The sequence below is a fragment of the Rhea americana genome, unplaced genomic scaffold, assembly GCF_003343005.1.
Source record: "Rhea americana isolate MKP2758 unplaced genomic scaffold, rheAme1 scaffold_230, whole genome shotgun sequence".
Taxonomy (NCBI): domain Eukaryota; kingdom Metazoa; phylum Chordata; class Aves; order Rheiformes; family Rheidae; genus Rhea; species Rhea americana.
This window is the reverse complement of record NW_028186347.1, coordinates 876384-900834: the sequence shown is the minus strand read 5'-3', so window position 1 is coordinate 900834 and position 24451 is coordinate 876384. Positions and strand designations below refer to the sequence as shown.

Below are 24451 nucleotides of genomic sequence, written 5' to 3'. Positions count from 1 at the left end.
AGCATTTGCAGAGAATTCACCTTTGAAACCAAAGCCCTCTGTGTGGCGAAGCAGTGTTGGAGATAAAGTGCACTTTGGTTACAGGCCATGCTGTGCAGAAGCACCTTCAGCACCCCGCCGAGGATACTTTCTTTGGACTCCGTCACAGAAACAGTCTGCAGTCAAAAGTAAACCAAGAGTTGCATGAGCAAAAACAAACCTCCTGAGTGAGAGAGAAGGGAAGAGAACAACTTTGCCTGAAAAACCCTTTGGCATAGAGAAACTACCCACAACACTGTTTCTGAATGAACCACATGCACTAAAGCCTATGAAACGATGGTGCTGTCCACCTGACGAGACTCTGGCCATTTGGGACCTTGTTCTGTTAGAGGGAGAGACTGTAGTGGCCTCTGGGTGAATTATTCAGGTGCAAGGTAAACCCCTTGGGATTCCTGGAAAAGTCACAAAGCTGGTATGAAATCCTGTCCGCACTGAAGCTCTGGAGGGGATCAACCTTACACTCCAAGGGTACTCAAGTTTCACCTGCAAAGTGCAGCAGTGCCTTTCTGCTAACATTCAAACTGTCTGAGGCAAAAAGGGACTGGGCTGCAGAGGCAAGGCACTACTTGCTTCCAAAAGACCCTTAGTCATGTTGCTCTCAGATGGCATCTAGCTTTTGTAGTGGGTACCTGCCACAGTGCTTCTGGGGCCCAGGTCTCCCTGTGGCTTGATCTGCTAAGTGTGCTGTTGCCTTCTGCCAGCCTGAGTGTCCAGGTTTCATTTGTATTGAAAGCAGAGGAGAAAACTGGTGTGTGTCCACACTTGCCAGTAGGGCGTGAGGAGATAGCTGGAGTGTGCAACCAGATAAAGGAGCCTAGAAACATTCCTGCATCTTGCATTTTAGGTACAGATACAGGAGACTGACCTGGAATTGAAAGACTTGAGGCAGATGTGGGAAGGAACTAGAGCAGTCAGTCAGACTAGGGCAAGACCTTGGAATTTTTACAGTTTGCTAATCAGTTTTATGAATAAACATTTCTTATGCTACCAAAAAAAGACAATTTTCAAAAAGAATGAAGGAAGCTATTGATTGCTGTCAGCTGACAATTAGGAGAGGCATTACAATCCAGCCTGTGGTCAGGCAACTGTTCTTCTGCAGCAGTGCAGCTGAACAGTCCTGATAACATTGAAGCAGTTAAGTTAAGGGAGGAAGATTTTGTTTAGGAACAAATTGCTGCGTGGCTAGGTGATTCTAATGCTATTAAAACATCTCTGCTATTTTTTTACCACCCTTACCTGGACAACTATCTCTAAGGTATCCAAAATAATCAGATTTGCTTCTGTTGCAAGATTTCCATCAATAAGTGCCTCATGTTCTATCTCTGCCCTTGATCTAATCGGAGAAAAAAAAGCAATAAAATTACATTCTGTTTAAGAAGTAGGCCCACATATTCTCTATTCAAAAATGTCTCCTCATTAGCAGGAAACTCCCAATTACAATGCACACATTTAGTACTGGACAACACTACAAGGGTATTTCAGTGCATCCATTACGAGGACAAGAAGAAAGAATTGGTTTTTAYATATACTAAGTTACAGACAATTTATGTTTATCATGCTCAGGAGGGACCACACTACTTTCAACACTTCATTACCCTCCCAAGAACATAACAACAACTTAGCATCAAAGTCCAGTTCAAAACTGGTTTAGTAGCATCATAAAGCATGCAGCAACACAACCAGGAACAGAACATATGGTTTTATGTTATAGGCTATGGACACAAGGTGGTGCTACATGAGCTAGTATTTTTGCACTTTTGATCCTGGCAGCTAGACTGATTCTGGTTCCGAGGGCATCATCTGAGGATGTGATCTTTGTTCTTTTACATTACATTATATTACAGCTTTTGTAGAATAGCTTCCTCTCTGAGAAAGCTACACAATTTTGCTCTTAAATGCTAGGCATCCACCTTCCTGGAAAGGCTGATTAAGTTCATACACCCACTCACACTGGTGTTCCCAGGAATTCAGTGGCAACCACTTCACTTCAGCAAAATGAGTACATCTGGCAAAGATCCAGCAGCATATCTGAAGCACCCAACAACAGCTTACCCTACAGAAGTGCCATCTCTGGCATACTTTTGCTAGGCCAAATCACACTCAAGGTGTGACCCATGCAAACTGGTTGAATCCAAGCAAAATAGGTAGCATATAGGATAGTAACTGACTTGGCTGAAAATGTTCCTGTAACTTCCGCTGCAGCAACCTCTCTGCTCCACATGCATGCTGCTTGCTGTGAAAGCTGGGTCACACTCTTATTATCTACTCTTAAATCTCCAGAATATGAAGACTTGGGCCCTGGCCCCACATAAAATAATGCCATCTGCATTTAGCTGTGCAGAATTCTCATTGTGAAACAACAGTCTTTTTTAATTTGTCATAAAATAGCTCTCTTAACACTAGATTTCAAAGGGTCAGAATCTGTCTATGGATGCAGAACACATTTGCAGCACCATGGCTACCAGTAGGAGTTGTGTGTGACAGACTGAGGCTCAGAATGAGCAAGTACAAGTCAAGGAGGAAGTCTGTGCAGTTATCTGAGCTCATTATTTTGTGGGGAAGGAGATCATCCTTTGACTGTCACAGTATTCCACAGCTGTTTAACATGCATGTGAAGTCCTTCTGGGGAGAAAAAAGGGCCTGGACCAAGTACACCAGTGAACTGGTAAATCCTGCAGACCAGATTTTAATCTGGTGTAATTCTGTCTGCAGAGGTCTTGAGTTGTATCAGGGAGGTACATATATCGCTTCATCAGTAGGTCAAAACACACTGGTTATTTGGCCTTCTCGGCATCTGAACAGAATCAGAGTCCTGGACAAAATGACACTACCTGACATAACAAAAGATTATATTCTTGGGTTGGACAAAGCAATTAGAAGCTGTGAAGATGTACTTTCAGCTCCAGGAAGCATCAGTCTCTCTTCATGGCTGAGATTTGGCCTGCCCTCCATCCAGGCTCCGAGAACCCCATTCCCCAGTTTCTTCAGAGCTTTACTTGGGCTGATTTTGCATTCCTATAATTAGGAACAGTTCTTTTGCTGGGAGGATGGAGACTGTAGGTTGCAACTTGAGAGAACAGAAAATGTGCATAGCAAAGCCTGAACACAGCTCCTGAGCCTTCCAGATTAAACCACAACAAGAGAGGGAACTTTAAAGGAAATGGGTGTAATAAGCAAAAAGAACTCATTCCAACCAGTTGCACACACACACTGAAAAGTTCTGCCAAGCATCACAAATAGTGCTGTGATAGCTGAGTCTACATATGTACAAAATAGTTGTAAGAGCCGCACACCAATGCTACAGTACCTGGCTGGTTTGTGGCTTCTAAAAGCACAGCACATGTGGAAAAACAATCAAAGTGATGGATTAGGACAGGAAAGGAAAGCAAGCTTTGCCAACTCCAGAATGCTCTTATGGAATAAAGGAAATATGACATGAGATATATATGCTAGCTGTAAATACTGATAATGGATCTTCTCTCTAAATTACAGCTTACTACAGGGTTTTAAGAAGGCAATGGATTGTATTAGTCTCTAAAAATCATTTCAAAATTCTAAGGAAGCAAGATAAAGTAGAGAAGCAAAGAGTTAGGCAGTGTCAGACTGAAAGCTATTTGCACACAGCCAGATCTGTTCCAGCTAAGGGCTCAAACCCACTCACATGAGGTGCAAGTGGACTGCCGCCACTGACCTCCTATGGGGAGAGATACCCTGAATTCTTAGAGGAACTGTGACACTGTTAATGTAGAAGGATAAGGCAGAGTTACTTGTCAAGCTTTTCTGTGTTTTGACGCCAGTGAGTCATATCCTTTCTCCATCTCAAATTCTCTTGACTTCCAAATGCACTCCCGGAAGGACTTCTCTCTGCAAGATAATATTAAAATAACAGCAGTCATCCACTGTTAGTTTTTTGCATGGGTGGCTACTCTAGATTTGTTTACAAGTGAGAAGTGACAGCAAGAAATGACTCCTTAGAATCCAAGGGCTGTGGCATTAACCCAGAATCTTTATATGGTCCCGAATTCTATCACTGCTGAGAGTAACATGATAGACACCTTACACTGCAGTAGTTTTCATCCAATAGAGCCTTAAGCAACACAGACCACTTCATGTGCTGCCTCATGCCAGCTCACAAGACAGCTAACAGAGAGAGGCAGCCAAGATACTCAAATCACGAAGGTAGTTACCAAGGAAGCTAAGAGAAGCAGCTTGTCCAGCCTTCCTTGGACTAGATAAGGAATCCGACCCTGGCAACACGAGACAATCTGATACTGTTGTCTTCAACTGAGATACAGTGATGTTCTGTAGGTGGTACCGAGACCTTCTTTCTCATTTCACACTCTTTTACATCTTTATTCTCACTCCTGGGAGGGCAGGGGAATTTCACTATGCAATTTTCTAGATCAGTAATTGAAGCACTGAGGCCAGATAAAAAGATACAAAAGGTTCCCATCTCTCAAATAATTCATTAATTTAGAGGCATATCTCTAAATATCTATTCAGCTTAGCCCAAAATGATTGCTTTATATGCATGAAGAAGCCTGTGGTAGAACAGGAGACCAAATCCAGTTCTCCTAATTCTTGTCTTAGTCACCTCCAACCTTACTCTCAGAAGAAATAAACAACAAAAGTCATCACAAGGGGGCGCGTGTTACCCAAACCACTGGCCATTTCAAGCATTATTTTAGCAGAAGCACTCAGGCATTCTCAGAGTGATCAAAAGCAAGACCAGACAGGGTTTTTTTCCACTCTGACCCTTGCACAGGACATGCTAGAAGGCTGCCCTGAAAGATGTTCAAGCAAGAAGGTTCCATAAATAAGACATGACCACATATACACCAAAGCAGTCAAGTAACAAATAAATAGCCTGTTGATAGAACTTAGGAAAGGTGCAGAGATTTTACAGAACCAGTGAAGCATGCTGCAAACTGCAAATAGCTTTTTCCTTGGGGGCTCTTTGTCTGGAGCGCTTGATGTATAATATCCCACATCACAGAAGGATGCAAGTACTCATTGGGGATGGTAACTGTAGGTTTTTGAAAAAGGGGCCAGCACAGAATACATCTTTACTTACCTAGCTGTCCTCTGCTTCTTCGGACCATTTCCTGCCTTGCTCCTATGCTTCCCAGAATAGCTTCTTCAAGTTTAGCTCTCATGTCCTTTGACTTCTTGAATGTCAGACTGTTCATTCTTTCAAATACTTTCTTGCCCTGCAAGTTTCAAATGAGACAATGATGGAAGATTCTTTCAAACTGAGATACATTCAGAGGATTAGTAAGTGAAAATATCTTTTTCTGTATGAAGAAAAATGGCAAGAAAGGAATACAGGTTTAGCTGCTAGCTAGATATCTACCCACACTTAAGCAACACTACAGGAAACTCAATCTGCTGAGCAGCAAAAATGTCCAAGAACTGCCCCCACTTCATGCAACAGTTCTCAGGTGAGTAGCAAGCAGCATATACTGCGTAAGAAGTGAAAGGAGGCAGAGGCAGTTGCATGGCTAAATAAATGTGGAAGAAGGCTAGAGATCTCATAGGGAAATGTGTAGCCTCAGGATTATGAATACAGGCAATACTTAGGAGAGGGAAGGAAATGCCTTTTCAGAGATGTAAAAAGGATGGGAGTATAAAGTTTCTCTGCATGCTCTAGAAGGAATTTGAGGAGATTTAAACAATACAGCAGTACCTTGTACTCAAAGCAGGATACGCAGAGATAAAGCAAATCCAGTAGGCGATTGAGCTGCAGCACTGACAGGTCTGTGAACCATTTCTGCAGCACACTTTCATCTGCATTTTTGAGCACCCACAAGAGACAGATCAAGAGGCTACGGCTGGACTCTGTTGAGAAGGTGGAGTGTTGCCTTCCACTCTGAATAGACAGGTCAAGACAGTTAGTTATACTAGGTTTCATGCCCAGACACTTCAGTCACCCCCAAGATCTGCATCAGCTACCACCCTGGGCTAAGTAATTACCAGACAGGAACAGAAGGTGAATAGATACTTTCACCATCAGGAGATACACATTCCTCTTTACCAACCCAACAGTTCAGTGGAGAACACAGATACTCAAGCCACAAGAATGAAGCGCAGTAATACATCTGAAACCAAACTCATAATGTTAGGTGAATGACTTTCTTTTCAGCCAGCACCCCAAGAATGACTTTAATAACCTCCATTCAAGTCAACAGTTAAGCAGAAAGACTCCATTCATTGATAGAAAGAAAGGAAAACTGGACAGGAATCCCACCAGCAGAGTTTTGTATACCTTTTTCTACTTTTGTAWCTGTGCCATCATCCTCTCTTTTGTCCAAGTTCATTTCTCTCATGTATGTACTTAGGTCTCATCTAGACCAGTGTCTCACTTTGAGTGCACGTAATACCTGGAAAAATGGGGTCCTGATATAGAAGTAAAGGGAGGAAGAGGGAGTGAAGGAACAGTCTGACTGCTACTGAAATCAGTGGGATTCCCTCCCTGGCACAGAGAGCAAGGGAAATGGACCATTTATGTTTTCAGCTATGTGGGATTTAGATGCAGCAGGAATCTTTGCTTAGGGCATATGAATTTTTATCAGATTTGTTTCAGAAAGAATCTTCATCAGCAAAGAGAATTCTTTCATTTTCTGTGCTTTGTTGATTTTTATCCCTGTTTGACATTTTGTCATACTCCCTCCAAGAAAGGCACAACTCCACACAGATGTGATCTGTTCTGCCTTGTTTTTCACCTTCTGCCTCCCTGTGCAAAATGTAGCTGCAAGCTGATATCAGTCCCTACTGCTCACTGATCAGTCCTACAGGGCGTGCATGCGTAAATATTTGCTTATTGACACAGGCTGAGGGTCAAGGAATAGAGAGGGATAGCTTTGTACCGATGAGGTGAGTAGAAAACTGCTGGGCCGGGTGAGCTGAGGAACCGACGTTCCTGCAATGGCCATGGCAACTGTCTGGCTTATCATGCTTCCACCCTCGCTTTCATAATCATCAGCAGCAACACAGCTTGGCCTCCCTCGTTGATTGTGACTCTCTGCCAAGAAACACATGCATCCCATTTAATCCCCAAATTCAAAGTTTCTCTCCCCAGCCTCCTTCCACAGTGCTAATTTCACTGAACTGTCTGAGAAGGCAAACTAAAAAACATCACTCTCATATAGTCCTGCAAGTAAATAGAACTGATTATTATCTGAAGTTACACAAAGCAACAGTAATAATTTTCAAAAGTGACCTAAACACCTCCAGATCTTGAATCCTTCCGACCTTACTCTGCTTTGAATAGTTCACCCCAAATCTTTCCTTGGAGCTTTCACTGAACTCATTGAACTCAAAGGATTTAGAGGAAGACTCCAAATTCCAAACTGTTCCAGATGATTCCCTTGCCCTGATATGTAACAACCCATGTCCACTGCTCTTCAGGACATTGTGTACAGCAGACCTGAAAAGCAGTGCTCGTTTTTCACTTCATGCAAACAAGTGGGTAAATGCAGCTTTTGACTGTCAGTTACTAAAGATACATTTTGCACGTGCAGTTAAGGAAATGGATGTGAAAACATGTAAAAGATATCACACTTCAGAAATAGTAACCATCCCATCCAATAGTAAAGGGTTTGGTTGTTTAATTTTAGAATAAAAGCAACCAAATCTTACGAGCAATTGAAAATATACTCAAAGCATGGAACATAAAATACCTGTAAAATCATAAAGCTGAGGCACGGTTTCCATGATCACGCCAATCAGAGGTAGATACAGCATAGCCACCCGGGCCTTTACCTGTGGGTCAGAGTACCGCGGATCCGAGTCGTGACTGGACAGTAAATTGTGTACCATATTGATGACCTTCTTATGCAATCCAAATAAACTGTTAAAAGAGAGTTGGGTCACACAGATTAGTTAATATCTTCAAAGCAAACGATACTTTGTAACTAAGTGGCTTCAAAAAAAATCCTGGCTTTTATTTTTGACTTGTCATAAACTGTCATTACACAGTATCCCTTGGTCTCCCACAAATTTTACAAATGTCTGGCTTTTACAAATTGGCCTGTAGCTTAGGAGTAATTTTGACTACACTATATAAAACGTACAAAAATCTTTTGCTGATGTGCATAATCAGACCCAATATAATGTGAAGGCTCTCACATTTTCAATTCAAGAACAAAGCTGCAACTCCTGGAATGCTGAGGTATCAAGTCTGCTGAAGAACATTTAAAAGAACTTGGGGAATATGGAAGACAGGAAGAGAAACTTGAGAGGACAGTGGGTTTAGTGAAACTATTCACAGCATTCCTTTTTGTTTCTATCTAACACTATTTACAGAGAGCAACAGTCTCTTAAGACAGAACATATCATTTATCAAATCATCAGGAAGTTTCTGCTTCACTTCCCTGAACCCACATGCAGTTATTCAACCACAACAGTAGACTACAGATCAATACTTCTAATTATAAAATTTCAGAGAAATAGAGGGGCAGAAGGAAAAAAAAAAAGAAAAAGAAAAAAGAAATGGCCTCCATTATTATGAAGATGCAGGAGATGGCAGAACCCAAATATTCTCTTTTGCAGGGCACCTTGCTTGAGCCTATTCCGTGCTCATGCCTTAAAAACACAAACTCTGAATCTCCCAAGAGCTTACACTGCCCCTTTCAATTCCCTCAGCCATCACACAGAGGAAAAACTCTCACAGAGCAAATAGCATGTATGTCTGTAACTATTTGCTTCTGTAGGCAAACCAGCCCAATAAGACAACTTTACCCCATGCATGAAGCAGCCAAGGAAGCTCATACATTATGCATTAGCAAAACATAAGCTTCGGTGTTCAGACCTGAGGTATTAAAACAAGTGCTGAATTTCAGGCAGTATCCACTTTACCTGAAAAGTAGAGTTGAGTTCTGGTTAAAAAAAAGGCGAGCATTTTTGACTGGATTGTCAAGGGGTTTAAAATGATTACAGAGATACCAGTAGAGGTTAGGAGGACATTAGCTAGCTGTAGCTACACTACTTTTCCTTATTTTTAATGAGGCTGTAATGAGATCCCACAGTTGCTTATGTTATCAATGAGACCCTAAACAACTAGGAAGAAGAAGCTTAATTACATGACTGCCTTGCTCAAATTAAGGTTCAGGAAAAATCCTTGAAGTGTTTTGAAGGAGAGACATTTAAGTTGGGTTTGTAATAGTTTAAAAGGAACTGTCTGGCAGGCCATGGAACCACTCCTGCAGGGGAAATGCATTCAAACAAAGCAGTGTAGTTAAAGCCTAGGACTACGTGGGCTTCTTTTCATATCTTCCATAACAGAGTACGTACGGTGGTGGATGGATCCACATTAGAAAGGAGGAAAGATGATCCCCTGGTCTTCATGGCTGATAATACGATGAATCAATCTTGCTGCCCTCCAACCAGTCTCACTTTTACCTCAGCCCTGGCACGAATTTTTGTCTACATTGCACACTTCTGGAATACTGACTTTTTACACTGAATATGAGGGCCAAATTCTGACTTTCTCACTTGTGCTCTGTAACATCAGTCAATATGGGCAACACAGAAATTATGAAATGAGTAATAAAATTATTACTGATTAATAATCAAAGCATCACAGGATTGTTTGCTGAGAAATCTGTTGAGGATATAGCTGCTTGGACTCATTCTTTATTCCTCATTTCTCCAACTGCCAAATTCAACTTGCTTGTTTCATCCACATGTTGACTCCTCTTTCAGACATAAGTGCTTTGCAGGAGGACTGTCATTTATTGTGTGCAGCACCTAGCACACAGGAATTTAACTAAAGCATCATCTTTCGACGCTAGAGTATTGCAAAGTCTTTTCTTTATCAAAATCTTTTCTTCACAAAACTCCCAATGGAATCCAAATAGCTCTTGTAAAATGTGTGAGCTAAAATTCAAGATACTCTGCTAATGGAACAAAAAAGAGTAAGAAGAGAAAACAATTAAAGTCTCAAGGCTCTGTATCACCTATCAAGATGCCAGGTAAACCTCTGACAATAAACAATTAGACAGGTATCCTACCTCACTCCTGCCACAGGACTAGTCAAATAGAAAGAAGTTCAAGTTTTTTTTCCAAAGAGGAACATAGTGGTGAAAACATTTTTGTAACAAGTATGTCTGAGTCCTCTACTAATGATCTGCTAATAGTTCTATCTGACCTTTAAAACTCCTCTCAGGTAGGAAAGAACAGATTTGAACACAGTGGTTTATTTTACATGGTGGATCTATCGGACCCAAGCAGATTTCAGCTCAGGCTCAAACATGTATGTGTAATTAATTCCCACTCTACTTTCTCTTTCTGTTGCAATTCTGACCAATCCCAAACATACATCCCTGGCTGAGATTATCACGTGTGCTCGGCAAGAATGGAGCCACACACACATAGAGCAGGATATCAATTCAAAATAATCTTAAATTTCTATTGCTATTCTCCAAAAACATCTCTACATAGGCAAAGGTAGAAGACTGAGGCCCGAGAACAGTTAATGAGCTGCAACTGAGAAGTTATTCTGCAAAATCATAATGAATAAATGCATGACAGTGCAAGCTAAAATTCTCAACCAAAATTCAGGAGCTTTGATTAAAATGTATCTCCACAGTTGAACTGGTATCAAAGAATTTAGTGGCCTTTCTTTGTCTAGTCAAGGTTTGAGAGAGGAGCTGTCTCCAGTGGACACTAGTAAAATCACACTGATAGTTCCTCTGTGCAGCTGGGCACAGATTACCACTCAATTCCAGGGGAGAGCTCAGGAGACAGGTTAGGTGAGAACAGAAAATGTGTGAAGAACAAAAGCAAATATGATTAGAGATAGAATTCAATTTCTAACCAGTGAGCAGGATGTGGCTATACTGCAGAAGAAGGGACTTCTGCAGACAGTGCGCATGGGCAAAGATTTGCTGCTTATTCTGTTTCTGGCCAAAGAAATGGGATTATAGTGTGTTATCTAGGTATAAAGGAAAATATTTCAATTTATGGCAACACTTTCCTTTCCAACAGGAAACAATTAATGGAAATCCACACTCCTGGCATCTCTAAAGGGGCAGAATTACCTATGAATCATCAGCATTTGTTGACTTTGCCGATATTTCTGGGTCCATCCTTAGAAAAATGCCTTCAAGACAAGTTAGGAATGTAGAAGAAATCAGTAATTTCCATTGAAATGCATTTGAAAGGGGTAAGAGAGAATACAGCCCTAAATACAGTCTAAAGTAATAGACTGGAAGTGGGAAGTACAGGCCACTTTTCTACTTAAAAAAATTATTTGCTGCACAGACTGGGCAGGTCATCCACAAACTCTGCATGCTTGACTCCATTCCTGTTACCCATATAAGCCTCATCAACACATAATTTACATGTCTAAAAAGCTGGAAGGACCGCAGGAGGAATGCATTGTAACATTTAGAACCCCACCAGCAGTAAATAATTCCTTAATGTTGAAAAATATTTTCATGTTACAATTGAGAAAAGCTACTTTTCTCTTAGAGCTCCAGATATGACCCAGTAGCCAGCTGGAGGCTCCACTAGGAATCCCTTCCCTTCCTTCTCAGTTGGAAAAATGCAACTGGAATCACATTTATAGAGTCAGGGCTAAGGAAGTAAAAAATACAAGCGGCAGGGAGAGAAAAGCATTCTTAGAGTTACAGAACCTGTATTACAGAACCTAGTTTTCCCAACTTCTCATCTTATAAGTTTAAAGCAACTCTGGCCACAATGTTGAACTTGTTTGTCATCCACTATTTACTTGGAATTGCAGAAAATGCTTGGGGGAAAAATATGTAAAGACTTACCCTTCTGCGTCAGGATCTAAAATGACAGCCAGTTCTGTTAACACAAGCCCAGCCAAATAATGCTGTTGGCGGAAAGGCACAGACAATTCAAACATATTTGCAATCTTCTGGTCTTGGACATTTGTGGAGAACCCAGAACTCTGTGAAAAAATGAGGTTTCAGAAGTTGCACAAAGAGACCCCTGAGAATACAGAGAATTAAACCTTAAAAACTACCGTAGAAGTGCTGTGCACACTTAAAGACAATTTCATGTAAATCTTTCCCCTCCTTCCTTTGAATTTAGGCACATCTGCTTACATTACACACAAGCTTACTAACTCTTCCCTTAACTCTATTTGTCATTATTACCTTCTCACCTACAGGGGAGTACTTAGGGAAGTTAAGCCAAATAACCTTTGAAAGTGGATTACTTAGACTTTTAACACAGGTAYGGATGCTGCCATTCAGGTTTAAGATGGCTTTAATTTGATTTAGTTTACTTAATTTTGGAATTAATTAATCCACTTGAATGGCACACTTGTTAAATCAAATTACTTTTTCTGAGCAGACTAGGACTAACTTACTGTGAGGAGAAAGCATCTTGTTTTGTGAGAAAAGGGTAAAATTGGCCAAAGTCTTTTTTATAATGCCTCATTTGCGTTTATGCATTTGTCCAGTAGCAGAGGAAACTAGGTCCCTAGGGACAGAAGAGAGTGTGGACACCACAAAAAGAATACTGGCCTTCTTTTTTCAATAATAAGAGAGGTCTCATAAGATTTAAGCCTCAGAACAAAGCTCAACTTGCATACACATAAAATCAACACATAAAATCCTTGTCACAGAGTACCTGAGAAGTTGCTGAAGACACAGATGGTGATGGAGATGCAGGTGGTGTGAGCAAGCTGCAGGGCAAATTCAAAGTGACATAGTGCTCATGACTGCAGATGATGCGAAGAAAGTCCAGTCTCAAAGATGCTAGGTTACTTGGATTTGTTAAGGAATACAGCTTTGAAGACACCTGGCAAGTGCAACCCATAAAACTCCAGTTAGCACCAAAACACATTATTATGAACACAGCACCTGTCCCACCACTGCTCTCAAAAAGCTCTTCCACAGCAACAATACCCAAACTGAAGAGTTTCATGTCATTAAATAGTCATATACACATTCCTTCTTTGAGCTACAGATTATACTTTTGATGAGTAGGAGCCGTATACCTCAACCACCAGCATGATATCAATACAAGAAGTATGTAACAGCCATATTTACATAAGCAAATTAAGAACCATGTACTTGACACACGATATCTATGTCCTGTTGATTTCAGCAGGGAGTGGTCAGAATCAGGATTGTACACCTTGTGATGGGTTAACAGATCAAAGATGCAGGTTAGCTAATCACAGAGTAGGCAACAAAGTTCCAAGGTTACTGCTGTTCTTGCCCCTTTCTATAAAATGCTAGACTCTACAGCAGAGTCGAAACAAAACTTTGTGATTCAAGGTGGTTCCCTGCTACTGTGCTGCAAAGACACCTTCAAGGCATAATGCAGAAATCCTCCTTATGGGAAATGGGACATTGCTGTCGGCTGCTCAAGATGGAAAGAGTTTGATGAGCAATATGGTCATACAGGGAGAGACTCATTGACAAATCACGACAGTTTGACATCCCCCTAACACAACTTCCTTCTAACTTTTGGTTAAATGATGGTGATGAGCAGAYGAAAAATTTTTTCCTTCCCTTGGCACGTCCATTTGCTTCAAAGGAATGACTCCTAATCCACATATAAGAGTGCAATCAGAGGAGCATAAATGCTAAACCACTACTGGGAACACCATGCTTTCTATAAAAAGACCTGGATAGCAGAACTCTGTCTCTACCGCCTGTCCGCAGGAAATTACAGAAATAGGCTACGCTATGGCTCACAGCTAATTCACTCTATTTATCTGCATTCACCTGTTTGTAGCAGGTCTTGATAAGGACAAAGACAAATCCTCTGTCCATGATAGACAACAGATCATTGAGGAAAAATGCAAGACTCGTGTTGAGCCTTTCGACCATTTCTGTATCCTAGAGAGAAGGGAGAAAAAAACAGGAAAGAAAATGAAAAGAACATTGTATGGTAATATGGTAATCCTACAGGTTCAAATGACAAATCCTGGCCTAGGCACCAGCACAGAAGATACTTGCGCTCTGGTGCCTGAGCAGTGACCTGGGTTAAGTTTAATTGTTGGTTATTACCTTCTGAAACCGAGAGACTATATCACCGGCAATTGTGCTGACCAAAGCAGTTACATCATCCATGAAACGCTCAGGAAAGCGATTCTTTCTTGGAGCATCCAGTTTGTCAGCAAAATACAAATGATGTACCATGCTCTTCACCTATAGGAATATAAATTACAATAGTGTCACTTGTAGAAATGAAGGTGAAGGGAAGCATGGTTGTTTTTAAAACACAGCACTGTGTTTTAAACTGAATTTTAAGTCAATAAGCAAGATGTTTCCAGTTTGCTCACCATCAGTTCAAAGAAGAACCAGGCCTGCTGTAGGGCTGCCTCCCGCACACTCCCACTGCACACGACCCACTGCAAGGCCAGCTCTTCGTGAAAAAGCTACACAGATTCAAATTCAGAGTTAGCCTGAGTCTCAAATCAGCTCACAAAAACAGTCTGCATGAGAAATGGTAGCTCAGTCCATGGAAAGTATGGCAAACAATGACGTTAAGCAAAATAAAAAGTAGGAACATGTCAGCAGTGGTGACACCTCTTAAAGAAACCCCCAACTAACAATGAAGGACAATGTTATGATATGTGATGTAAGAAATGCTTCACAGAATCTTGATCCAAAATTGAATTTCAAGTGTCAAAAGAATTTCCCAACCACCCCCAAAACAAGTTTGGTGCTCAAATGAGTTTATTTTAAAAGTCTACCTTTCTGCCTGGTCTGATTTTTGCAGGAAAAAGGAGTAAAAAGTGGACATATAAAGCGATTTGTACAAGATACATTTACTGTCAAGAAGGATTTAACACAGTAGGAAAAAAAAAAGTGAGGGTAAGAACCAGCTTCTGGATTTCTTTTCCCAAGAAAACTGTACCACAGACTTAAGTTGTCAGTGATCACATTTTTGTTACTCAAAAAGTCAAGACATTTTGTCTTTCAGATTTTGTTTAGTAGAATCTCATCTCGTTTAAGAGAGTGTACTTCCAAAGTAACTCCCATTCACTTCCTGGAGTAACTCTGGATTAACACCTATGTAACTGAGGTCAGAACACATCTGTAATGCTAACCATCTAATGCATTATAATTTTGCACACAAGAGTATATCACGCACATGTCCAGACAGTGCTATTCATATTTTTTGGAAAGCCAGTAATAAATTGGTTCCAAATAGTATGAACATTAAACCAGACAAGCTACCCCTGGTCATTTTATTCTTCCCAACTGAACTTTGTCAGAATATTTCACATTCACTACAGTTTGGATATTCAGAGGTGCTCAGCAGCAGCAGCAGTTCCTAATGACCTCGGAAAAAATAGGGCTATAAATAAAAAAATAGTTTGCATCATGGTTTTTGACCTCCCTGCCCCACAATATCAATTGTCTTCACTGAAATCTACCTTTTTAGTTGGTAATCGTCCTGTTAATGTTTGTAAGAAACTTGACGTCTCAGTGTGCGAAGACATACGATTACAACTTCGATCCGTAGCCTACGGAGTGGAGATGAATGAATGATGACAGGACATTAAAGTTTGCTGTGGATGGGTTTTGCAGCTCAAGGACAATGTACGTTTACAAAAATACTGTTCCAACTGTAGGTTTTTTACTGTCTTTACACCTTTTTATGCATTCTCAAACTTTTACTCATTCATAGATCAGGTTTAAACAAAATGTCAACACTTTTTATTATTCTAAGACACATAAGCTGTTTAAATAGCTCCATGTTCTTATGCACAAAAACACTTAATGCTGCAAAGCATGAAACTTTTCCATAATTATATTTTATCAACATGCATATATCAGGAAAGTAATACTTCTAACTTTCAGTGCCATACCTCTCAACTGAGCAGGGAGAAAAGACGTGGGGATGTGACAGTGACACCGGTATTAGCACACAGAATGAGAAAATTACTGAAGTTATTCCTATTTCTGATGAAAATAATTTGCCGTGAGTGCGAGCGAACTCGGACTGAGTATTTCCAGAAAGCTGGTAAATTTGAAAGGAAGTACAGTTGAGAGGTATGTTCAAGGTGACCATGCAGAGCAATGCAGCAGGCAATAGGGGCTAAGTAAGTTAAGTCTTTCTCACTGAAGCTGCTTTAAGTTTTCATACTTTGCAACATAGAACAGGTAAAATTGGACCTAGCAAGTCAGTGGTTCCAGCACTTAAATTTACATGTTTTAAGAGAGAATTTTACATGTGTATCAATTTTGGTTTAATGATATTCCACTCAAACAGACATGAAGGATTACTTGACTATGAATACTAAATGTTTGATGAAAATGGCAAAATGGTTCACAACATTAAAAGAAAGCTAACATGGACAAAACTATGAAGCTGTGATTAATGTTCCCATTAGAAATGTTTCTTCTGAAGTTGAAATTAATATTAAAAAACAGAGAGAAAAAGCAGAGGAGAGAGATGGAGGGGGAGAGAGAGAGAGAAGAGGAGAGAGGAGAGAAGTAGTCACAGCATTTACATTTCACAGACCAGCAACCACCCAAATGAAAGAAGTGGTCACACATTTTGAGGCTTTTCATGCAGTGCGGTGAGGTGGTAGGGGAGAAGATGCTAATTTATACAATAAAACTCACAATTTTTTCAAAGATTAAAAAAAAATAAAAGAAAAGCAAACCATCAAAATTAGAGTATACACTGAAAAGAAGATACTCTATAGGGAAACATCAGGGAAAACAAAGCCAGAAAAACCTCTACTGAAGACACCACCTGTGTTGACTCTGCACTTGGGCTGGGGTTGGATCCCCATGGGGCTGCTTTTGGACCACCAGTGTTTACCCAGGAATTGGAGCGGTCTAAACCCTGGGCATGTAATAGAAAGCAGTTGGGAAAGGAAAGAAATATATTATATGTTGCATGCCATACAGTAGTCAAATTTTAGTCCTTTAAAGCAAACAAACCGGGTACACTGCAAACACATCATCAATTAGTATTGTTAAAGCAATCTGAATTCTCAGGTATTTGTTGAGAAATTTTAGTCTAGAGGATTATTTTATCATATCTCATCTCACACACACATAATCACATTAATATGGTCAACAGCTCTAGTTCAGCCTGTCCTACCTGTAATGTTTGATATTCAAAAACTATCCTCATCTTGAGAAAAATCCCACTTTCACTTCAATTTTAATCCAGTCACTTCAGTAGATGGAGCTAGTTAAGATTTACAACAATGTGAAAGAGGAAAACTGATGCACTGATATGGAAACCACATAGGAGGTGAGGTTCCCAACACTTTTGATGTAGATTACCTGTTAGCCCACAGTTTCTAAGCTCTACAAGTGCTACAGAAAGAATTAGAAACTTTGAAGAGAATGTCAGCTCTCAGAGTTTCCTATTCATGGAATAAAAATCCAGGACTCTTGGCAGAGTTAACCCTGTGGAAAAGACTTCACACAGATATTTGGACATTTTCTCTGAGCAGTGTGGCACACAGAAGAAAGAGGAAATATCTTTTCCAGAACCTGCTTTTCAAGAGAAAATATTTTTTAAATCTCCTGCTTCTTGAAAGCTTGATCTAATTTATACTCCAAATTCTACACTGAATCATGTCTGCAAAATTACTCTGGATCCTCCTCTCTATCCTCTCCCTTCTCCTCTCAAGACACTCAGAAACAAGAAAAGGAAAAAAATCCAATTTGCTTGTCACCTAAGCTGCTCCAAAGTCAGAAATTTTCAGTGGAATGCAATGGATTCCATGAGTCCCATGAACCAGATCCAATGGACTCAATTTTGAAATGCTACAAGCAAAYAGCATTTTCTTATAAATTTCACAAATTGGTTTCAACTCTCACCTTAGAGCACTTCCGTTCTAGTTTCTGTGCCAGCCTAGGGCTTTCCCCCAGTACATGCATGAAATGTGCAGCCCACTTCATTGCAGAGATTCTCATCAACTGCAAAGTCCACTAAAACCAACAGTCTATTTCTCTCAACAAATAAAAATTCAGCCACAGGTTGAACCCAGGTTGAGATCACTAACCTAGGATTTAAACCTTTAATCCACTGAGCTATCCCCTATGTAGAGTACAGCATTATAGCRTAATTTTGCTTAAGATATCCAATAAAAAAATACCGAACACAGAGAGAGTGTTTTCATCTCAATTACTTTTTAGAAGAAACAAATCAAAGCTCTCTGCCTTGCTCAGACACATAAACATGCTTGATTTTGCTCCAAGTGAGTTAAAGTCAAAAGGACTTGGCAGAATACAGAACTAAGCTCATGTTTTGCAAAATTAGGCCTAACTTTGAAAATGCCCTTTTATCACTCACGTCTGCTCACATGCTTTTTAATCATGTCATTGAACTGGTCCTGAGTATAAAATTCACCACATACAATGTCGGCAGGAGCAAGAATCGCTTTGTAAAAAATCTGGAGAGACTCTCCTTTCTCCCCTCCATCAAAAGTAAAGAGTACAAGAGCTTCTTGCATATCAGAGTAACTTCAAAGTTCACCAAATTCCTAGTAAATGCTGTTCAGTTTCTGGGGTTTATCCCTGCTGCTGGATCTGTACAGCAGGTACAGGTACGTAACCCCAGTATGTGAAAATCCACATTCAGAGCAATAGAACTGCACAATCTTTTCTGTTTCTTCCCAACACATCTCCAGTATTTTAGGAACATTAAGAGTGTAAAATTTCATCATAGCTCTTTTTAGACACTTAACAGATTTGCTTTAGTAGGTAAAAAAAATTTACATGGCCACATTCAAAAATGAAAGCAAAATAAGTGACAGACTTAGAAGATTATAGTACATTTGCATAATAGAGGTGGTTTTAAGTCCTGTAAAAGGGATGACTATTTGGATTTTCAGAATTAAGTAAAAAGCTCATAGCAGTGACTTAAAAGTAAATTTTCCAAAATTATCAAATATCTTGCACTACAACAAAAAACAATAAAAACGGGACTCCAAAGACTTCTATCAAACAAATATTATTTGTTCTTTTAAAAACGAGAAAGCTCCCCATGGCAGAGTCTAATTTGAAGTGCAGGTTCCCTATTTGGGAATATGTGCTTAGATCATTACTTGGAGAAGCAGAATACAAAATTTTACACCCTCATATTAATTTCACGTCTCAAGAAGTTTCTCATATATGTCTATTGACTTCAACAAGGAGAAATAATCACATTTAACTAAAAATCTATATATTCAAACTGAGGCTACTATCTTGATACTCAGACTATCTTAAGGAAACTTTCCTATTAACAGTTATCCATGCATTAAAAAAAAAAATCCCTCCAGAAGAAAATCTCTCTTCATTTTCCATTGTGACATTATTCACTAAGCCATCACATGTTACACTTCTGATAACCTGTGTAAATTCAATATGCACATTAGTGCCTACGGCATTTCACAAAAGGTCATAGTTGTTTAAGTAGCAAGATATCAAAGCAGTCTTGAAATACTTTAAAGTCTTCTAAGTCTACACTTTGATCTAAGAAATAATGATTTGCCTACCACACTTCTTCAGCCTCCTATTTGATGCGCAAATCATGTCATTATTCATTTAAAATTGGTGACCTCATTCTCAAACTATCTTTCTCTTGCTCTTGTAAAACACAAGGCCTGGCTGGCCTGCTGACTTTACTGACAAATTTGCTTCACTGATTTTCCAGAGGATGGGATGTAAAAATTCTCTGGAAGGGCTCAGGAAGTAATCTATGCTGGCAGGTGAGAAGGTGTTTTCCTTTGGTGTAAATGATCACAATTTAAAAATAGGTATATATAAAAAAATCCAAACACTAAACAAAGAAAGGCGCTCTTCTCCAGTAAGGGATTTACCAAAATGGAAGGTTTGGCCTGGCTCATTCCACCTATTTTAGGCACAAAATTGAAGTGCTCAGATTGGGACTGTAGTAACCCTGTGTTCTCTGCAATCAGTGGAGAGGGACAGGCATTTCAGAAGGCAATTCAGATCTTACGTGGCATAAATTACCTGTTGAGGAGCTTTTTTCTCTCTACTGATTACACAGGAAGCCCAGCAACTATGCTCCCAAAACAGACAACACATCTGAGGTTAAGTGGCATGAACCTAGTCTCTAGCTATAAATACGTATGTGCATATACAGAGCATCTAACAGCTGATTTAAGACCACTGATTTGTCCACATCTCTGGAAGGTCACTTTTAGCAAGCAATTAAGATGTGGGGAGTCAGAGTGGGTATGGAATTAGCACACTGTAAATTCATGTCACAGCTCAGCTGGCCAGACTATGCCTCACTTTCTAATCATCTGAAATCTTATCTGGAGCATGCAGGGACTAGGATTACTGCCTGCTGTGTGAACATACCTGCTCTGGGTGTAAGTAGTACAGAAAGCATTTGAGCAGCTGTTAGTGCTGAATGCAGAAGAGAAGAGAGAGTTTTGGCTTGGAAGGTAAGATTGGGATCACAAGGTGACAAGGCAAGCGATGCAAGGTTTGGAGAGACATAACAAYTGGTAAGAGAATACAGCTGCTGGCAACATGAAAAGTGAGGTGGTAAAACCACTTTTACTCTGCTAGTCTTGGGAAGACAAGTCCACAAGGACTCTTGCCCCTAGCCACTACACTTGTGAAAATAACACTGGCAGGCTGGTGTCTAACAAGTCAAAGGGAGAGAAGTCACAAATTTCAGAGCGGAGTTCCAAATATGTTATCAGAACTATCAGGAAAAGCCTGAGAGGGGGCCATAACTRAGGACTTCTTTTAATAGGAAAAAACACTAAATCTTCCCCATTATTTCTTTAAAGAATAAATAAAGGATGCTGAAGTTCCTGCAAGACCCTCAGGACTGCATTCATACCTTACTGCCAATGATGGAGCGAACTTCATCATCTGGTGAGGTGGGGGTCCCAGATATATCTGGGTTGCTGTTGCTGAGACTCCGTGAGCGGTTCAGGTTAAGGCTTGCTGGTCGGACAGCAGATCGAGCCATGGTGGCATAATGCACTGATCCCCCTAAGCCACCAGGACCTACAGGGTCATACGAAAGAACATCCTGTCACACCATCAAACTCATGCTGCTTGAACCCGTGCTGCTCTGCCCCACTCTGCTGCAATAAAGACCTTGCACAGCTGTCCGGTTTGTAAGGAAATCTTTCAATGAATTAATGTAGCTGTAACACCTCTCGTGATTTCCCCTGCCTGGCTCTTCAAAGGAGGGTAAGCAGCTAGGAGAAAGGGATGGGATTAAAATGCTATTTTTCAGTGATCTGTGGGAAGCAGAAAACTCTCTGTAGATTTAGAGATATTTTCTGAGCCAAAGGGATTATTTGCCAGACCCCAGACTGGAAAACCACTGAAGAACCAGGCACAGTTCAAAGTACACAACCATCCCAAGCCCCTCAGAGGTTTTYCACTCCAAGTAAGAAACAAATTATGTGAACAGTCTTTCCAAAACTAATTTTCACATCATTCTTTCATTCACATCATTTYCCCCCCATGCAGATATATCCCCTGCACTGCAGCCTTATTCTCCCTGTGGGGTGGGATTAATCTGTCTCCTTCCTCCATCCAGACACCAATTTTCAAGTATTTCAGGCTCCTTTGCCACTATATTAACTTTTTCTGGAACTGGCTAAAAATTCAAAAGTAATATTGAAGGAAACTGGCAGGCAGGACAAGCCAAGACTATACTGCATCCACTTACTTGCCACAGAAAATCAAGCTAAAAACAGTATTTTACCATAACATAGCCTCTTGCACTTTTGACAGTGACATAGTAACTTAAGACTATCAAACAGTTAAATCTCTGACATTGCTAACTCTAATTAAATTCATCTTGTGAACAGCTACACTGGATCATAAGGGAAGTTAATAACAGGGCTTGGCATGGAACCAACAGCTGGAGTTCAGCACACCTGGCCAGCAAGTGCTTTCTGCTTGCTTGTAACAAAGTGTGACAAGAAAAAGAATAAAAAAAAAACTACCTGGTGATGGTGAATTGGGATAGGTATTTGGTAGGCGAAAAACGTAATAAATATAGGAAGCAAGAAGGCTGTTTCTGCCGTGCTGGTCCTGGTTTCCATCCAAGTTTTTGTGAAGTCTGTTTATAATTGATGCCATTGCTTCAAAAGATGCTTGGCCCAGGTTAACTGAAAGTAGTAAGTGAGGAGTTTATTTTAGACTTCAGCAGTAACCATGATCAAAACTTAAATGTGCATTTCATCTACCTTCAATATTATAAGCAGTGAAGCCTGTTAGAGTATAGCAAGCTTTTCTCAAAAAACATCTGCACTGGTATTTGGACCAGGTCTAATAAGCTGAACAAGAAGTGTTTCAGGGATAAGTTTCCATTTTGTTAATAACAAATTAAATGAACTTAGGTTCAATTTCTGGAATCATCTGAACTCTAGTCACCAACCAGAATGGCAGCAAGATCAAGACCTTGCTTAACTGATGGATAAAATACTTTGAMTATTCACCATATTTTTCTCAGTTAAATATTTCCTTCATTTAAGTTTCAGCTGAAATACAGAGTCTATCAAAAAGAACAATCCTATTCTGTGTCTGAAAACAATCCGTTTAAAAACGAGTACAGAAAACCAGACACAGACTTGGGGTAATTACTCCAAACAAATTAGAGATAAAGCGGATTGGCAGCTGGAGACCACAAATCTTAGTTACGCAAAAGCTGGACACTAATGTCTTGAATCTTTTTTCAGAAAAACTAAACCAAACCAGAACACTTAAAGAGTGAAAGAGCTTTCAGATAAAAAGTAAGCAAWTTTTTTTCCCATAAACTGCCTCTTCCATAGTTTGTACTTCGAAGATGATTTACACTTGGAAACTACAGTCCTTTTAGGTGACAAGAATCTCAAAATCAGCATTATTGCAAATACACTGCTGAGAACTCACTTCTTAATTTTCAAGTCTCTCTCCTTGATAGTCTCCTTGAGGTCTCTTAATCACCTCCTACAAGACATGCTGATGCACAGCACTGCTAAGATGACTCCGTGCACAAATCCCACTGATTTTCAAAGGATGATGTCAATATATTCCAAACCACACATTCATTCCAGGTCCCCCAGAAATCTGATGTAACTTGTCTTACAAAGTTCACCACACCAGTACAGTTTGCTTTCCTCTCTGGTGTGTTGAAAAAACAAACCAGTTACTTTCCCACCAGTGTCTGAAGTGCCTTCCTTACTGATAAGTTTCATTAAATGCTCAGTTATACCGTTTAAGCRTAGCCCATAACAGGGAACAAAAGGAGGGATTACTCATGCTGATTGAATCAGATCCACAACAGTTACAGGAACATACAGCACCTGTATTTTATCTCACCTACTYCAAGATTTTCCAAGGCGACTGGTGAAGCTGCAAATCTTGATTTCTAAGTGTCAGTATGGATACACCTTAACAGGTTCCAATGCTAATAAAGTGCTGAGCATCCAACTCCTAAAATTCAGGCMAACTTCTAGTGTCTCAACTTGGATACTCAAATTGTAAGTCATTCTTGAAAATGTTAAATATTGCTCCTGTGTATATCACCACGGATCTGGATGCAAGCATGTTTTATTTTGAAGTATAGTATATAAGTAATACCAAAAATAAAGCATAAAAATTGACCTTTTTATRTCTACATATATACAATATATTTTTTGTAATTCTCTATAAAACTTAAATAGAATACCTATTTGGCCTGCAATGACAGGAGGTCTTACTACCAGAAGAATCAGTTTGTCAAGCAGGAGATGAAGAAATCGCACTACCGGCTCCAGTTGAGAGGAATTTAAAGCTGAAATGCTGCTCTTCAGTTCATTTTCCAAGTTGTTTTCCATAATTCTCATGTCTCCTATTCGCACAGGGAACATGTGCTCATCCAGAGCATGGACAAGTGCAAAGAACTTGTCAAGATAAGGGTCCTATACACAAGTAAAAATGAACAATCAGCAAGAAGCTCCCAAAGCAACTCTGCTTTCTGTGGATTTGTGGCCTTCTGTKTGGCCATTCAATGTTACAAAATTAGCAGGAACTCAACATCCTTCAGAGCTCTGCCCATATGTCTAATCAGCCAATGGTTCAAAAGTTGTCAAGGCAAACTAGCAGTTTCCACAGACTGTGACTGACTATAAGAACTGTCTATTCTTAAAAAAACAGATAGTTCACTAAAATCATGTTACCAMTTACAGCACAAATGAAATATATATGAAGTACCAAAATGGCATTCTGACACTTAATAAAATAGGATAGGTTAAAATGATCAGTCAAAACAATCACCACCTTACATTTCAGATTATTGTACTTTAAATGTATAAATCATTGTCAAATGATTATCAAGCTCCCTATGTTACAATGAYTACTCTTCGTGTTTACCTGAGTATGGAGGGATGATACAGCAACAACTTCTACATTGAAAACACCTTTGTGATTATCTACCCACTTCATTCCAGGAAGCGGCACCTGTAGGTTAACAGAAAGATTAACTAGTATGTGACAGAAAG

At 39.9% G+C, this 24451-nt stretch overlaps 1 protein-coding gene across 9 annotated transcripts in view; it reads right to left on the bottom strand.

The window, feature by feature from the left end:
* DOCK7 (dedicator of cytokinesis 7) overlaps positions 1-24451 on the bottom strand; it is a 109130-nt gene that overhangs the window by 22193 nt on the left and 62486 nt on the right. For 6 of the 9 annotated variants that reach the window (XM_085306067.1, XM_085306068.1, XM_085306069.1 and 3 more), the window contains exons 19-36: positions 24324-24410; positions 23641-23872; positions 21935-22099; positions 20809-20978; positions 16738-16830; positions 15410-15499; positions 14309-14404; positions 14034-14174; positions 13749-13862; positions 12643-12813; positions 11817-11956; positions 7719-7888; positions 6906-7060; positions 5726-5908; positions 5114-5249; positions 3807-3903; positions 1276-1372; positions 21-155 (exon numbers count right to left, since the gene is read on the bottom strand). In XM_085306067.1, the coding sequence (XP_085162193.1) occupies positions 21-155; positions 1276-1372; positions 3807-3903; positions 5114-5249; positions 5726-5908; positions 6906-7060; positions 7719-7888; positions 11817-11956; positions 12643-12813; positions 13749-13862; positions 14034-14174; positions 14309-14404; positions 15410-15499; positions 16738-16830; positions 20809-20978; positions 21935-22099; positions 23641-23872; positions 24324-24410 (2472 nt within the window). The remainder of the gene's footprint in view (positions 1-20; positions 156-1275; positions 1373-3806; positions 3904-5113; positions 5250-5725; positions 5909-6905; positions 7061-7718; positions 7889-11816; positions 11957-12642; positions 12814-13748; positions 13863-14033; positions 14175-14308; positions 14405-15409; positions 15500-16737; positions 16831-20808; positions 20979-21934; positions 22100-23640; positions 23873-24323; positions 24411-24451) is intronic. The other 3 variants (XM_085306064.1, XM_085306065.1, XM_085306066.1) reach the window with 1 other exon arrangement.